The sequence below is a fragment of the Frieseomelitta varia genome, unplaced genomic scaffold (genome assembly GCF_011392965.1).
Source record: "Frieseomelitta varia isolate USP_RPSP 00005682 unplaced genomic scaffold, Fvar_1.2 scaffold_976, whole genome shotgun sequence".
Taxonomy (NCBI): domain Eukaryota; kingdom Metazoa; phylum Arthropoda; class Insecta; order Hymenoptera; family Apidae; genus Frieseomelitta; species Frieseomelitta varia.
In genome coordinates this window covers 975,359-992,149 of record NW_025110785.1, presented here as the reverse complement: position 1 = coordinate 992,149, position 16,791 = coordinate 975,359, and the positions used below count along the sequence as shown (strand labels likewise).

The 16,791-nt window shown below is 38.8% G+C and overlaps 1 protein-coding gene across 2 annotated transcripts in view; it reads right to left on the bottom strand.

Moving 5' to 3' along the window:
• Positions 1–6,936: 6,936 nt before the first annotated feature.
• The window catches only part of LOC122538233 (zinc finger protein 395), a 161,898-nt gene continuing 152,043 nt past the window's right edge, over positions 6,937–16,791 (bottom strand). For both annotated transcript variants that reach the window (XM_043672135.1, XM_043672136.1), the window contains 3 exons: positions 12,389–12,489; positions 11,541–11,805; positions 6,937–9,579 (listed from right to left, as the gene is read on the bottom strand). In XM_043672135.1, coding sequence (XP_043528070.1) covers positions 9,361–9,579; positions 11,541–11,805; positions 12,389–12,489 — 585 coding nt within the window. In that variant the 3' untranslated portion in view covers positions 6,937–9,360. The remainder of the gene's footprint in view (positions 9,580–11,540; positions 11,806–12,388; positions 12,490–16,791) is intronic.

Here is a 16,791-nt window from a genome sequence, read left to right as displayed (position 1 = left end):
AAATTAATAATTAATAATGATAATAATATAATATAATAATATATATATTTATATATATAATATAATATAATAATATAATATGTCTTTGCTTTGTGCGATCGACCAAGTGCAAACGCGGCGTAAAAGGCGAGGTGTGTGTGTATGTGTGTGTGGGGTCAGGCGGCGAAAAGGATTCGCCTTCCTCGGATTGATTGATTCGACATCGAATTCATAAATACACGCCTCGCCTTTTGTCTGCCGCGTCGCTCGCATCGCGAGTTCGGCGACGACGATCCCTTTTCTCTTCTTTCTCATCTCGTTTCTCACTTCTCCTTCATTCTTTCTATTTAAAAACAGGTACATGCAATAAATTTTCGTCGCTCTATCTCACGAAGATGTCGCCGCGATTGATACGTCACGGCGTGCGTGTGTGTGTGTCGGCAGACGTGTACATATACACGTACATATGTATACACATGCACGCGTCTCTCGTGTGTTTCTATATTCCCTTTCCTTTTTTTCGCGCGTGTGTACGTGTGTGTGAACAAGCGCCCCCGGTCGACCGCACGATCAAAAATTGCATTTCATTAAATCGATATGAGATCGTTTTGGTATGATAAAAAAAATCCCGGCCATTTAATTTATCCGCGACTTGTTTTTTCTTTTTTTTTTCTCTCTCTCTCTCTCTCTCTCTCTCTCTCTTTCTCTTCTGAATTCACGGCGATCGTGCTCGGGACACATACACACACAGAGAGAGAGAGAGAGAAAGAGCCCATTTGGGATTGATTATCCACGACGGGGGTGATCGCCGGTCTCCGTCTGTCATTCAATATAGGATTTTGATCGCCCCTAATTGGCTCGCTTGTCGAATCGATCGAATATAGCTTAGTTTAATACGCGCGCGGACTATGCTCGGCTATCGCGGCCTGTGTTACGTACAGTGTTGCCAACCGGAGCGGAGTGTTTGCGACTTCTATCTTTTTTTTTTCTTTTTTTTTTTTTATTTTCCAGCTGGAATTTCCTATGAGCGTTGGACGCACGCGTCTGGCACAAACTGCACGCGTCCACATCAATCTGTACGTATTGTACCAAACACGCTATCATCGCGTACTATCGCGTGCCACAACGTTCACAGGGAATTTCGGCTCTGTCACACTTGGCGAAAGACGAACTTCCGCGGCGCAGAAGAAGAATATTCAACGTTACGACGATTCGATCCGGATCGAATCGCCGTTTCCTTCCATTATCTTTTTTTATAATTGTGTTCATTATATTGTCGTTGGGAGGATAGTCGGCAGAAAATTATCGGGCCTAAGGTTATTCTGTATTCCCCTGGCGTTTGAACGTTTTCAGGTAATCTATTAAATGCGATTGCATATTTTACTTTAATTACAATAATAACGAACCGAGTTCCGAAACGACTCGATTAGCAACGAATTAGACTAAGTAATATTGACACGTTCACTTCGCATGAAATATAGTTTCAGTGCCTATGTCGGTCGGCCATGTTGATCGAAGCGAGAGAAAGGACAACGAAACCACCATCCCACGCGGACGATGAATCCTGAAAAGATGGACTCGAAGCGGCTCCGTCGTTCGTCGTTTAGACGAGGTCATCCCGTTTTTTTCTCTTTTTTTTTTTTATTGTTTTCCTTTCCTCTCGTCCGGAGAAGGAGCACGCATTCGCTTCGATCAAAACGGTCCCGTCCCGTTTGTTTGTTTCCTGTATATGAAATAAACCTGAGGTATCTTTAAGTCTGTAAAGCTTCCGTTACGAATCATTTAAGTTCTCGTTCTCTTTCGCGTTCTCATCGTCGCAATTTTCAAACGTCAAATGTCTCCCTACGAAGACAACCTGTCTTCTGTCATTCTTCGTTATTTTTCTCTTTTCTTTTTTTTCTGCTTTTCTTTTTTGGTCGGTTTTTTTCTTTTTTTTTTTTCTTTTTTCTTCTCTTTCCTCGAATTTTTTTACTTTTACAATAAAAGTACCAGAGATTTGGCATTTCAGATGGCACAGTCGTTCAACCTTGTACTTGCGCGATTTCTTTTTTTTTTTTTTCTTTTTTTTTTTCTTTCTGTCCACGTGGTGCCACGTACTTGAATTTGTACTTTCCCCCGCCAGAGATTCTCTCTCGCGAGAAGAGGAATCAAAGCCGGCGTTTGCGTTTCGAACTTGCGCTCCTCCCTCGTTTCGCGGGACTTTTGCGCACGGACACGGGAAGAGAAATTTCCGAATTTCCGTTTCGACGTCGTGCCGAATAATACTACTTGGTACGCATTGGTAAAAAGATCGATCTATCAAAAGTTCTATAAATGTTCCTCGTTTCACGGGGACGCGGGTGTTGTTTCTTTTTTTTTTCTTCTTCTTCTTTTTGTACGTGTAAAAGAGAAATAAAAATAATTAAAAGACACAGATTACGTATCATTTTGTGCTGAATATATATATATATCGGTGTCGATGGTCTGTGAATTTGAATAAGAATTTACAGATTGAGTGCTGCCCTAAGAACGGAATACTCGATCGTTTCTTTGATATTAACCCCTTGCGCTGGCAACTGGTTCGCGGACCATAACGAGTGACCGAACCGTACACAATAATTCATCGCTGTCTTTTTCTTTTGAACTTGTCGGTACGATATATATGGCTGGATAGAAATTATTAAGAGATAATAAATCATTCGTTTTGCCTGGGTTACATTTAAATATACTTAAAACTATGAGAAAATGTTGGAATTTGGTGCAAAGAATCCTCGACGTGCGTCATTCCAGCGCAAGAGGTTAAACGCCTCACGACTATATATATATATACGCGACTTCTCTATATTCACGTACATAGAATAAAGTAAAATTTAAAGAATGTTTCTCTTATTTAAGAAGTTTTATGTAATTTTAACTTTTTGAAATTATTTAATTCTTCAAAATTCTATTTTAAATTTGTCTGTTGTAGTCTGAATTTTTCGTATCATCAACATCATTGGTACCGTGCTATTCATCACTGGCAACATTAAAAAAGATCCTCTTTTTAAAAAAACTGGAGATTTACAAAATTGTCGATACAATTTCTACAACTTCGTTGCCTTCGACACCTCTCGTATCGTCTTCTCTTTGTTCTTTGTCAACAATCAAGCGTTCCATCTCTTCGAATCACCCTTTCTCCATTCGTTTCACCTTTTTTCGTAGCATTATTCGGCGTTCCACCGTGGTTTTCCGGAAGGAAGGTATATAGTATGCCGATCGACAATCGTACCATTCTCATTTGACAATTTTGATTTAGAAGAAGGAACCTATTTTGGACGGCAATTACTTTCTATCCTATTCACACCGCTCGCGACGTTTATTCGCGACTTTCATCTCCTACTTTTCTTTTCTTTTCTTTTTTTTTTTCTTTTACCGTTTCATTCGGCAAACTAGTACACGACGAATCGTTTTCCATTCAGAATCTTCCTACGAAATCCGCCATTGGACCATTGAAAATCGTACATCGATTCAACGATTTTGATCGTTTAGTTCTTTTTTTTTTTTTTCTTTTTTTCTTCTAGAACCAGCGTTGAGTTAAGTTCTTGCAACACATTAATAATACTTTGTGTGTTATTGTTCTAATTCGTCTAACGAAATCCTACTCTCTGCGGGGAATTCGCTGGGTTTCGATATGAAGATCACACGTGAAAGACAGGTCCGTCGTACTTGATCCTTCGTATTTATGATTCTCAATCTTCAAGTTTAACAATATCATTAAAATCATCCATCCGTTTGATTCTCGGGCTGAACGCGCGTTTGACGTTTAAAAAGAAAAAAAGATATTAGCAATGTAGAACAACGGTTACGCGGATCAATATCGATTAAATTCAACTAACGTAACAATTTGTGCTCGATGTTGCTCGTCACACAAATGAATTCGCCGCTCGTCTCTCCAATTTTATATGTCATTTCAAACGTCCGATCGAACTTGTTAGATCTCCTCTCGCACGATCTTCGTGATTGAACAAAGAAAGACAGACTTTCCCTAAGTACTTGGAACGCGTGTTCGCGAAAAGAAAAAGAAAAAAAGGAAGAAAAAAGAAGAGAAAAATTGTTCCTCATTCTTAAAAAGAAAGAAAAAAAAGATTAACTCGTGGTGGAACTGAGTTTAACCCTCGCTGCGTTTCTCTCAGTCGAAACTTTGTTACTCTTCCAACTTTTGCAAAGTGTCTCTCTGTCAAATTTCGAACATCTTCGAACATTGTAAATTTTTTCTTTTTTCTTTTTCTGCCCTCCTCCACCTCTTTCAGAAAACGAGAGACGATCTGTCGAAGAATTTGAGAGTCGTAGCTGGGTTAAACGATCGGTTTCCCGCGAAGTGTTACCATGGCTTTGACGACTGGAAAAACACGACGGCGTCTTTGGTTCGGTAATACGTGATTCTACGTGTCACGACGAAAAAAAAAAAAAAAAGAAACGTAATACCGCCACGATATATATATATACGTCGTATAATTAGTCTAATCTTCTCCCCCCCCCCTCCCTCCATTTTTCGCGGTTATAATTGACTCTTTTCCTCCCGTTTCTTCCTTTTTTCCCTCTTTTCTGTTTCTCCTTTTCAAACACCTACTCGCCCGACGAATCTCTTAATCTCAAGTAACGTTATCGTGTGTTAAAACGTGTTATTAATAATACGTTCGTAACATTAAAATACGTAATAATTATCATATAATATATATATATATATATATATATATATATATATATATATATATTAAATATCGATAGACCTTAGATTTAATAAATATATACATATAAATCGTAAAATTATGCGGGAGCAAAACGCGGAATAAAATGTGGCTGTGACGAGAGAGAGAGAGAGAGAGAGAGAGAGAGAGAGAGAGAGAGAGAGAGAGATTGTACTAGAGAAAAAAAATGAGCATCGATCAGCGTCAGATGGAAGTATAGCACTCTCCTCTCGCAGATGCGAATTGTAAAATGAGAGAAAGAGAAAGAGGAGAGGGAAAGAACGAACAAATGTCAACTAGAGATATAATAGTACCTATATATATAGTATTAGAGTCTTTGAGAAATTCAAATCTCGTTTGAATGCTCTCGCTTTTGGTTCGCTCGTTGAGAGAAAAGAAAAGAAAGGGGACGCGTGCGCGCGCTTGTGTCCCGTTAACAGTAACAAATTGCTAATAATATTAATAATTAAGAATAATTAACGACGAAAGAAGGAAAAATAGATCAGCGTCTAAATTTATTCGACGAGATAACAACGATCCCGATCGCTACACATTCTCAAGCAACTCGACGTAATCTAATGATGATTCGCGGATTGCGTCGCGTCCGCGAATATTTTCGAGATCAGAACAACGTCGTTTTCTTTTTATTATTTTATTACTTATTATTTATTTATTATTATTTATTTTTTTCTTTCTTTTTGTCATCAGCTTGTGATGAGCTGCTCGCGCGCAACGGTGGCGGACAGAGGTGAGAGTTTCAAAGGCGAAACCCGTAATATTCACCCAAGATCGCCGTTCAACGGACAAACAAACGTAATCGAGTTGTTAACACTAGAACTACCAAGCACAGAATTTCGATCAGAGATGTTAAAGTGAAAAAAAAAAAAAAATAGAAATACGATAGACTGTATTTTATAAAAACATCATTTAAGCCTCTAAAAATACGCTATTTTGCATCTGTAGTATATCTAAAAAAAAAAAAAAAAAAAAAAAAAACACGAATTAGTCATATTGACCACTCGATAGTTCTAGTGTTAAGAGAAACTAGTCTAGTATGAAAGATTTCTGACCTTTTTCGTTCCCCGGTCCGCCACCGTTTGGTTAATAACTTCTGGACAGCGATTGCAGAAGAACAAGAACGTCTCCGAAGGGACGATCCGTTTGAGCTAACAATTACGCATCCAATTGCGCAGTTTCTTTCGCGTTTATCGTTCAAAAAAATTCACGTAAGAAGAATTCTCTCACCGTTTGTTGTTTCCGTTTGCCAATTCGATATAAATTTTCAACTGAGACCTGAAGGTCCGCTTAACGTTGAAGTTGTTGAAAGAAGCCTGCCTCGCGGATGGACAGACAGAGAAGTTGGCTGGAGGCGCGACGAGTTCGAATTTTTCCTTTCTCCATTGTCCTAGATATATTAGACGCGTGTTGCACGCACTTTTACGTACGTACGTACGCGTAACCGGAGAGCAAGCAAGATCTCTCTCGGGTACAATCGATCGATCGATTCAACTGCGAAGCCGATCTACCACTAAACGAAATTTCTCGTGCATGCGTGCGTGCTCCATGTTCCGTTTTTTCTTTCTTTTTCTTTCTGACTTTGTCTCTTAAGCTATTCCTCGTTTCCCTACGAATTCGGCAAACACGGTTTTAGGTCGTCGAGAGGAGGCTAGCAGGCAGCCTGAGCCCGACACACACTGATCGGTATATTCTGTGATGTGTGTGTATATATATAATATATATATATGTGTGTGTATACTTTCTCGTACACTGTCCAAACTTCATTTTTTTCTTTTTCCTTTGAGTGTGTATATATATATATGTGTGTGTGTGTTTCATTCCGCGCGATTCTTCTAATCGTTCCATTGAACTGCGTTTATTTATTAATTTTTTTCTTCTTTATTTTTTTAATCTGGCAGTATGATAATTGGTGTATAAAATTTTGCATCCGCGCGTTCCCCCATCCCCCCTTTTAAAATCGTCACCGCTGTATCGACACGTCCATATGATGGATCCTTTCGTCGCTCGTTTCGCCCTTCAGCCCGAAACCGACTCCGGTGACCAAAATTCGTTCGTTGAATCAGGCCAGCGCGGAGATCTCATTAAACTCGAATAAAATTTGGAGAGTAAAATATCACAATTGCCTCGCGCACAGGTTCGCGGCGAATTCTTCGTTATGGACTTCGCGCTCGCCTTTCGTCCTTCGTACAGGAAGAACAATATTCGTTTTCGTTTTTTTTTTTTTTTTCTTCTTTTTCTTTTCTTTTCTTTTCCTTCTTCACGGTCTTCCGTTCGTACGGAACGCGCGCGCTTACGCTCGCGTGCGTCCCCCTCACGTATATGTATATATATATATGTGTATGTATATATATACATTACAGAGAGAAATTATACTATTACGCTATGACAGAGAAATTATACTATACACGACCTCCACTCTGCGATACGTGCCGTTCCCTAACGAATATTTCATGATTTATAAAAACGAAACGAAGGCGAATATTCGTTTGGCGATGTGAATTGCAGATGTCCCGGCAAATTTTTCTCCTCCTTTGCACACTTAGTTTCCTTTCTCTTTTCTTGTTTAAATGATGCTGCAAATTCATTCCTCTTATATTGATTCCCATTTTAACAAATATTTCGCGTTAGAGCCGCGATCAAAGGAATGTGTTAAAAATTTGCCAACCACAACCGGGATCACAAACTTTCCTCTATACGCGTGTTTGTTCAACAGTGTATTAAAAATTCCGAACTGGACACGTTGGCCCCTCTCTTCGATCTCCCGCTTTTTGTTTCCACTGGCTCCGGGAGCTTTCTAAAATTATAAAATTATAACGAACTCTAGAACTACGCGTGTACACTCTCGTCGAAACAGAAACAAGAACGATCGTTTCAATTCGAACCTGGACCGATCAACAAAATTTCTTCGAAGTAGCAGTCAGTAGTAGCTCGGCTGATGAACTCGAAAGCGAATGTTCGAAAACGGGAGTGCACGTCGTGATCCCACGCTCGATCGCGAATTATTCGTTTGGCGAACGCGCACGTGGCGAGGAGTGTATCGTGAGGCAGCAACGGACGAATAAATCGATCACAACGTGGGGACACGCATACGTGACCCACCCCCATTTTTCTTCCTTTCTCTTCACTTTGCATGTTTCTTTTCTTTACTCTCCGCGGAGATCGCGTGACAACCGTCGATCATATCCCTCGGAGGAGGCAAGAGGCGAGAAGAGAGCCGAGGGGCGTTCTCGTCGGATGAAGGAAGACCTATTTGAAACGAGAGCTAAGGAGTCGGCACGTATTTCCACAGATGCAGCCGGTGCTCGGGTCGTGTCGCGATTCTTCGAGTCCCGTGCCCCCTTCGTTTCGTCTACTTTATCCACCGAATCAAAAACAAAGAAGAAGAGAAAGATTCCTCCTTCTTCCTTTTTTTTTCCCCCTCTCCTCCATTTTAAAAGTTTCAAATGTGTTTCCCGGCGAAAGCGGAAGCGGCCTCCCGCGTGCTCGATCGTAGACAGGAGGAGGAGGAGGAGGAGGAGGAGGAGGCAGGCGGCGGAAAAAAGGCTAAACAGATAACAGAGAGAGAGAAGGAGGACGCGACAGTCTAAGGACGCCTCGTCCCGCACGCCAATTATTCGCTATCTACTAATCAAAACCCCTTATTACGGCTAAAAAGACCCTGACGGAGTTTGCCAAGTGCCAGACGAGAGCGATAAGAAATCGTTCGACGATCGGTCAACGATCCTCTACTTCTTTCTTTCTTTCTTCCTTCCTTTCTTTCTTTTTTTTCTTTCTTTCTTTCTTTTCCTGCCGATAAAATTTCCCCGGTGCTCGGATTCTCCATTCCAGCTGGACAACAGCGACAACAGCCAGGGTCGTTCGGACGAGATCGAGAGCACGATTCTCCTCTCTCTCTCTCAATTCGATTACCCGTGTTCTTCTCTACGCCAACTATACCGCGAAACGCGTGATCGACCGCCATCGGATCGATCCGCCATCCGTCATGGGATTGACGTTTCTTTCTAGAAACCGCCTCTTTCTCTCTCTTTCTCTCGGTGTGGCAGGTTGAGAAGAGAAGGAGAGTTTAGCGAGGCGAACTCTCGAGAGATTAAAAAAAAAAGAAGAACGACGGGTTTTGCACGAAGAAGAATAAGAAGAGGAGACAGGAAGGTGAGGTGTGTTCCGCCAGCTCGACGTCAGCTGCTACGTTGAACACACCCCGACAGAGAGATCGTTCCCTACGTTCCTTCCTTCCTTCCTTTCTTTCGAAAATCTGTCTTAATATACTTAATATATGATGTCGGATGCTATCGAACTCGTTCTCTGCAAGATGGTGGACGATGGTTGTACCAGATCATGCGAGAGAGACCCGTCGCGCGTCGTCCATCGCCGTGTGGCAACGAATCGTCGTCGAAACAATTATTACTGTGACATTACGACGACGACGACGACGACGACGACAACGACGAACGATTTCTCGTTTTTTCGTAATTCGATTCGGTTACGAGTCGTCGACTGACTGACGATGCGACTCTGTCTCGACCGTTCGACCGTGGAAATTGGCAATTGTGTTGCTGGCAGTTGGCGAGAAGTTTAAACGTAGCATTGGCAAACTCTGGGGTCGGCTCGGCGACGGTTGTTTCCGCCCGCGGACGTACGAACGGGGCGGCCGCTTGGCCTAGTCGCCGAAACGGCTGCAGGCCTTCTTCCACTTGCACTGCGTGCACCACAGGTCGCGGTGCTCCATACCGTAGACCTTGCGGCACTTCTTCGTCTCGCCCCGGATCCGCCGCGGCGACGACGGCATCTTCCCGGTGGACACCGTCAGCAGGCCCATGTTCTGCTGGTACGCTTGCAGCGGCCGCGGCGACAGCTTTATGTGCTTGATCGGTGTGCCCTGTGTTTTGCGCAAACGAAAATCACATAATTTTTTTTTTTTTTAATTTCGACTCGAATCTCGCCGCGAATCTACGGTCAAGAGCGTAACTGAAACAGCGAAAATTACGAAAATCTCCCGACACTTTCTAGTTACTGTCGTAACTAAACGTTACTATTCTAACTGTGCTACTGTAACTAAAAAGTTACTGTAACCAGAAATCATTGTGAAGTTGCTATTGTAATTTGTAAAGTTACTAGAACTATAAAGTAACTGGGAGTGACTGTAAAGTTACTATTCTAACTAGAAGTAACTGTAAAGTTATTGTAACCAGAAGTAATTGTAAAGTTATTACTGCAACTAAAAGTAACTGTGAAGTTACTACTGTAATTTATAAAGTTGATAAACCATAAAGTAACTAGAAGTAACTGTAAAGTTATTGTAACCAGAAGTAATTATAAAGTTACTACTGCAACTAAAAGTAACTGTGAAGTTACTATTGTAATTTATAAAGTTACTAAAACCATAAAGTGACTAGACGTAACTGTAAAGTTACTATTATAACTAGACGTAACCGTAAAGTTACTATTGTAACTGGAAGTAACTATAAAGTTATTGTAATCAGAAGTAATTGTAAAGTTACTACTGCAACTAGAAGTAACTGTAAAGTTACTACTGTAATTTATAAAGTTACTAGAACCACAAGGTAACTAGAAGTAACTGTAAAGTTATTATTCTTACTAGAAGTAACCGTAAAGTTACTATTGTAAATGGAAGTAACTAGAACTACATGCGAAGTTACTATTGTAATTTATAAAGTTACTAGAACCATAAAGTAACTAGAAGTGAATGTAAAGTTGTTATTCTTACTAGAAGTAACCGTAAAGTTACTATTGTAAATGGAAGTAACTAGAAGTACATGTGAAGTTACTATTGTAATTTATAAAGTTACTAGAACTATAAGGTAATTAAAAGTAACTCGAAGTAACTGTACTCTTCTAACTATTCTTAAAAAAGTGGAACTTAGAATGTTCGAATTATAAGTTTTACGCTTCAAAATGTGGCCAAATAGATTACTATGCGATATGTTTTATGAAATTATGATAGTTTAAAGTATCGACAATTCAGTTATGCTCTTCACTGTATTGTATTTATTCGAAACCATAAATTTATTATCAACTTAATATTTCAATATATATATATATATATATATATATATATATATATATATATATATATATATATATAATATATAAAATATTATACTATATAACATACAATGTAAATAATATACTTTACTGACAATTTGGTAGTTTAATCTCGATTGGTAATTTTTATCATCTCTTATGAACTGCATATTAAATACATAACGTATAATATACAATTCATAATAGGTGACAAAAATTATTTCAACGAGGAATGATTACCAGTCAAGATTAAAATTACCAAATTGTCAGTAAAATAGCGCACTGAAAACCAACGAAAAAGGAAACGGACGAACCAAATAACTCTCACCTCGTACTATCGAAAAGTTATTCCATTATTACGAAAAATCTCTCATCAACGTTAGAACTACCAGCGAGTAAAGCATAAAAAGCTCTACAATACGATAAACTTACTCGAGCTTTTGATTTATACATGTCGCGAGAATGAAAGATATAAATTTCTCTCTTGGTCATTTCGACCATTTCGGTAGTTCTGACATTAACACTAGAACTAACCGGCGACTAAACCATAAAATTTCCATCAGAGACGTTAAAGCAAAAGGAACAAACAATCTTTAATAACATTTTATAATGGCCAGAGCTTTTATTTATCGACATTACGAAGAATCATTCAAAATAAATACAAAAACACACTGTTTTGTATAAGATATCTATCAATTGATCATTTCGACCATTTTGGTAGTTCTGACATTAATGTAGATTGGGAGTCGGAGTATAGTGAACGCGTGGAAACCAGATTCGATGGGGGAAACGTACCGGCGATTGCGAAATGGTGAACGCGGTGTTCCGTTCTCTGATGCCGGCCATCATGCTCTCCGTGTTAACGATGGCGGAAGTGGCCTCCAAACGGAGCTGTTTCTGGTACTCGGGGTCCTCGTGCGGAGGCCTGGCCATGTCTCGGTGGGACATCGTCGGCGGTGAGCTCATGTGATCGACCGCCACCTCTTGATAGTAAAACTCCTCCTCATGGTCAGAGATGTCGTCCTCCTCCTCGTTGTCGTACCCGTTCGACTTCTTCGGCCTGAAAAAGCGCGCGTGATCCTCGTTACAAAAAAGACCGTCGCGCCCACGTGCGTGACTCGTGCGTGGATCGGTCGATTCGTCGCCGTTCACGGAGTTTAGTACGGCCGACAAACTTATCTTATCGCGGCTGGTTCAAGGTTAACGCTCGAATGCCGAAGGCTTTGATATGGGCTTCAAGTGTATATGGGAAATCATATACTCATTTTTTCTCTCGCTTCAAGAGTATATAACGCGTAGAATTGAAAAAAAAAATCTTACGAAACTACGCGACACGAAGCTGGTTTACGAATCGAACTCGAAGAGATTCGATGCTTTGTTCTTTGTCGACAAAAAATTGAGAAATGAAACGAGACGCTATTCTATATATTCTATATACTATATTCTATATTATGTCAGGGCTACTCTTACTCAAAGTGTGGGTCAAACTTCTTTTTCCACCCTGTATGTACGATTCGCATTGTATGATGAAAATGGCCTAATAATCGTTACGTGGAGCAAGTTCGTGCGGTAGATGAAAGTTCGTTAGATTTTCAGGGGACTTGTTGCGTCTTATTGTTAGGGTAGCTAACGCTTAGACTTACCCCAAGTGCGACTGGCGCACGTGCTCCTCGATAAGGGCCACGGTCGCTTTGATTTCCAGGCAACCTGGCCAAGTGCATTTGAACACTACCGCTGCGTTCGCCTGAAATCAAAACAGAATTCTCCGTCACTCCTGGAACGATCTTACCTCAACGACGTTAGACTTTACTTTGATCAATAAAACACCGTAACAGTCGGTTCATTTTTATCAGCAAGCTAGTGAAACATTTTGTTGGAGCTAAAGTAATTATGGCTTTTTCTACGCGTAATATTATTACAAAAAGTAAATGTAATTCAGTAAAACGTAAGAAGGTAAAAATATTGAACGTGCAAGTGAATCAATATATAACATTTAAATTTAAATTACATTACAGTTATATTTGAATTTACAATTGTAATACAATTTTAATTTTATAGTAACGTCAAAAATATTTAACAATATTTTTCGCCGTTGATTTTACTGGAAATTAGATAAAAATAAAATGAAAAGATCGAAAGGACTTGTCACACATTTTTTTTCATCGCAGAGGAAAATTATGAACCTATGAAGTATGAATGTTGAACGAACTTTACAGAAATTCAATTTCGCATTGTAAATTATCTAAGATATCTGAAAATATCAGACTCGAGGTCACGACACTGCAAATGTCAAATACGCTTCTAAGCAAAATTTCATTTTGCACCTAGTTTCGTATTAGAGCTGTTGCTTATTGAGACTCGGGTGTACGAGATGGTTGAAAACTATATATTTATTATATATTATTTCTACTGATATTACCCGGATGTATACAAATAATAAAAAGTAAGACGAGGTAATTATTTTTAAATTATCTCTGTGCACAAAAGTATTAAGAGCTCGTCCACCTTGAATTAATATAAAAGTTTATTAATATAAAACACCCATATTATGTAAATATTTTTTAGCAAATCTTGGATATTTTTCTTTTCTGACCATTTTGGCGGATATGAATTACAACTTGTCTCATTGTTTCCCTGAAATAAACCTATATTTTTCAGTTGTGGAAAATACCCTTTCAAACCTAGTAAATATTTTTTAGCAAATCTTGGATATTTTTCTTTTTTGACCATTTTGGCGGATATGAATTACAAATTGTCTCATTGCTTCTTTGAAATAAGCCTACATTTTCCAGTTGTGGAAAATACCCTTTCAAACCTAGTAAATATTTTTTAGCAAATCTTGGATATTTTTCTTTTTTGATCATTTCGGCGGATATGAATTACAATTTGTCTCATTGCTTCTTTGAAATAAGCCTACATTTTCCAGTTGTGAAAAATACCCTTTTAAAGCTAGTAAATATTTTTTAGCAAATCTTGGATATTTTTCTTTTCTGACCATTTTAGCGGATATGAATTACAATTTGTCCCATTGCTTCTTTGAAATAAGCCTACATTTTCCAGGTGTGGAAAATACCCTTTCAAATCTAGTATATAGGCAGATGTTGCTAGTATATACATGTAAATATCTTTCAACAACTTGGATATTTTTTTCCTCCGAGCCTCCTCCCCCATAAATTACAACTTGTTTCATTACTCTCCACGAAAGCAAAAAAAAAAAAAAAATTACTCGTAAAATCGGATGAAATTAACATCGGAATCTAGTAACCAGATAATTTTGAATATCTCGCAAGAAATCCGCACAAGTCTGCATCTCCCGAGTGATGTCTCTGTTTCACAGACAAGCTCTCGTCGACGGAGGGTCGATCTTTCGGAAATATTCGAAATTATGCCGAAACGAGGATTTCAGACGTCCTTTGACGACGTCTCGTCTCACGGTTCGTCGACGAGAGCGTACAGGCGCGTACCTACCGTGAATCGCCTGTATACGTGCGTATACATACGTATCTATGTACGTGCATGTGTCGTGGAGGAGGGAAAACCACCCCGTAGCACACGGGGTCGAAAATCGATGCGCCGCACCGGCGCGTACGCTGCGCGGCCACGTTTCTTTGTTTATATCATCGGGGCTCGGTGTGCCGGCCGCGATCACGTGCTATTGATCCAGGAACGATACGAACGACCGCACGCGGCCACGCCACGATCGTGCCGCGATCGCTGACCGGTGGCTTCCAGCTTTCGTTTCGTTTCGTTTCGTTTCGTTTCGTTTCTGTGTCGCACACGCGACGCGAACACATACGCCAAACCGTGATTATCCCGCCTCTGTTTTCCACCCGGAGAGCCGCGGTCTCATGGTTTCCAGCTGTCGAACGATCGACAATTGACGAGAATTGGTAACACGCGTGGAGACTTGTGCAGCAGAGCAGAGCCCTCTCGGTGCGCGGCGTGAATCGCGAACGATTTTACGCGAATTTTGGGATGTTTGGCAATTGCACGTACACACGTGCGGTGTTTGGATTATTAATTAAACGCGTCATTCGTTGCGGACTCTTCTTTTTTTTTTTTTCTGTCCAAGTGAATGGGAATGATCACACGTCGATTGTATTCTGTCGGTCTTGTTGCTCAGCTCGTTTTTATTGTGTTGATATAATATTGCTGTTATACTGTACATACTATATTATAGTATAGTATTTTTACTACTATACTATGATACTATGATACTATACTATAATATAATATAGTATTTGTATTGATGCAGCATTGCTGTGTTTTGTCGATCTTGTTGTTTAGCTCGTTTTTATTTTATTTTGTTTCATTTTATTTCTATTTTATTATTTATTTTGTTTTTATTTCGTTATTTATTTTAATATAGACAACAGTATATTTCAACGCTAGAATATAGTATAATAACTGGGAATATAATATATCTTAACACTAGAAAATTCCCATCAAAGTTATTAAAAAAAAAAAAAAAAAAAATAGAAAAGCTTCATAATACAAAGAAGTATACAAGCTTTTATTTGTTCGTTTGTACGAAAAATTATTCATAATATTATTCATTTTTAAATCGATCATTTTTACCACTTTTTTTTTTTTTGTAGTTCTAGTGTTAAAATAGTAAGTAATATAAAACTTCAAATTTGAGAGTTGTTGATAATCTCGCGTTAACACTCGGTTGATTACTCTGTTGATTACGTTCTTTTATAGGCGTTTACACGCTTAGAACGCGAGGTTAAAAGGTGTTTCTGTTCAATGAGAGTTCTATCTTTGGTGGCTCCGATGGATCGCCAATGACCCATATATAACACGTGAAGCACGTTGAGGAGGAACGGATATCGAGAACTTGCGAAATTCGTGGCGTGAGAAGAGAATTACCAAACCCCCTTTACATCAAATGGAAAATTATTCAGCAACGCGTATTGTATCACCGAAGCGTCGAGAATTTCGAATCAACCGATTTTCTTGCCGAATAAATAATGCTCGTCTCGTACTTACTCGCCCGTTTCATACTTCGCACACTATTTTTTTCTTTTTTCCATTCAATCGTAGCGAAAAGTACGGGCTGCAGGTTGCCCGGTAAATAATAAAAACGATAATGATAGAAGACATTGCAAAAGTTACGTTCGTTGAATGTATCGATCCATCGTCCGTTTAGTTAAACATACGTTGGGAATACCAGATCGGGACAGTTCGAGTACTCGGAGAACGAACGATTTGCTAAAACGGAAAAACTTCGTCACTGAAGTCTCAATAATTCAACTTTGTCGGGTGTTTCTTTTCTTTATACCTCTTGCATCTTAATTTAATTCTAATCGACTGTAGGATTCGCTTTGAGTCCCGTGGTGCAATTAACATTGAATTGAGCAATAATTCGTCGCGACGCTACAAGTGTCCAGAGATTTTCAAATTTTCGTAAAATTACAGGATACGTGCCTGAAATATAAGAGAGAGGATCAGAATAAAATACATATCTTTTTCTTTTTTTTGGATAAAACATCAAAATATAAGAAAAAAAATTAATTTTGTTAATTTTAAATTAAATTCAAGTTATTGATATGTAATATAATATAACATTATTTAATATATAATCAAAAAATTGCGGATCTATTTTAGTAGGAAGTGATTTTTGTCTCACCCTGCATTGTTATTTATATCAGAGAAATACTAATAACCATACTAAATGTCAATATATTTAATTAGAACACAGATTATGTTGTTAACAAGTTAAATTATTATCACTGGATGGCAATGTTTGTTAAATTTGAAAGAAAAAAACGACATTGCTCATGGGTACTTTTAACCAGTTGCGCTGACAACTGATTGCGGACCATAACGAGTGACTGAATCAAATACAATCATTCGTCGCGACAAGTATTCAGAGAATTTTTAAATTTCGCAAAATTACAGAATATGTAGTGTCTAAAATATAAGAGAGAGGATCAGAATCGAGTCAGAATAAAATACATATTTTTTTTTTTATAAAATATCAAAATATAAGAAAAAATTAATTTTGTTAATTTTAAATTAAATTCAAGTTATTGATATATAA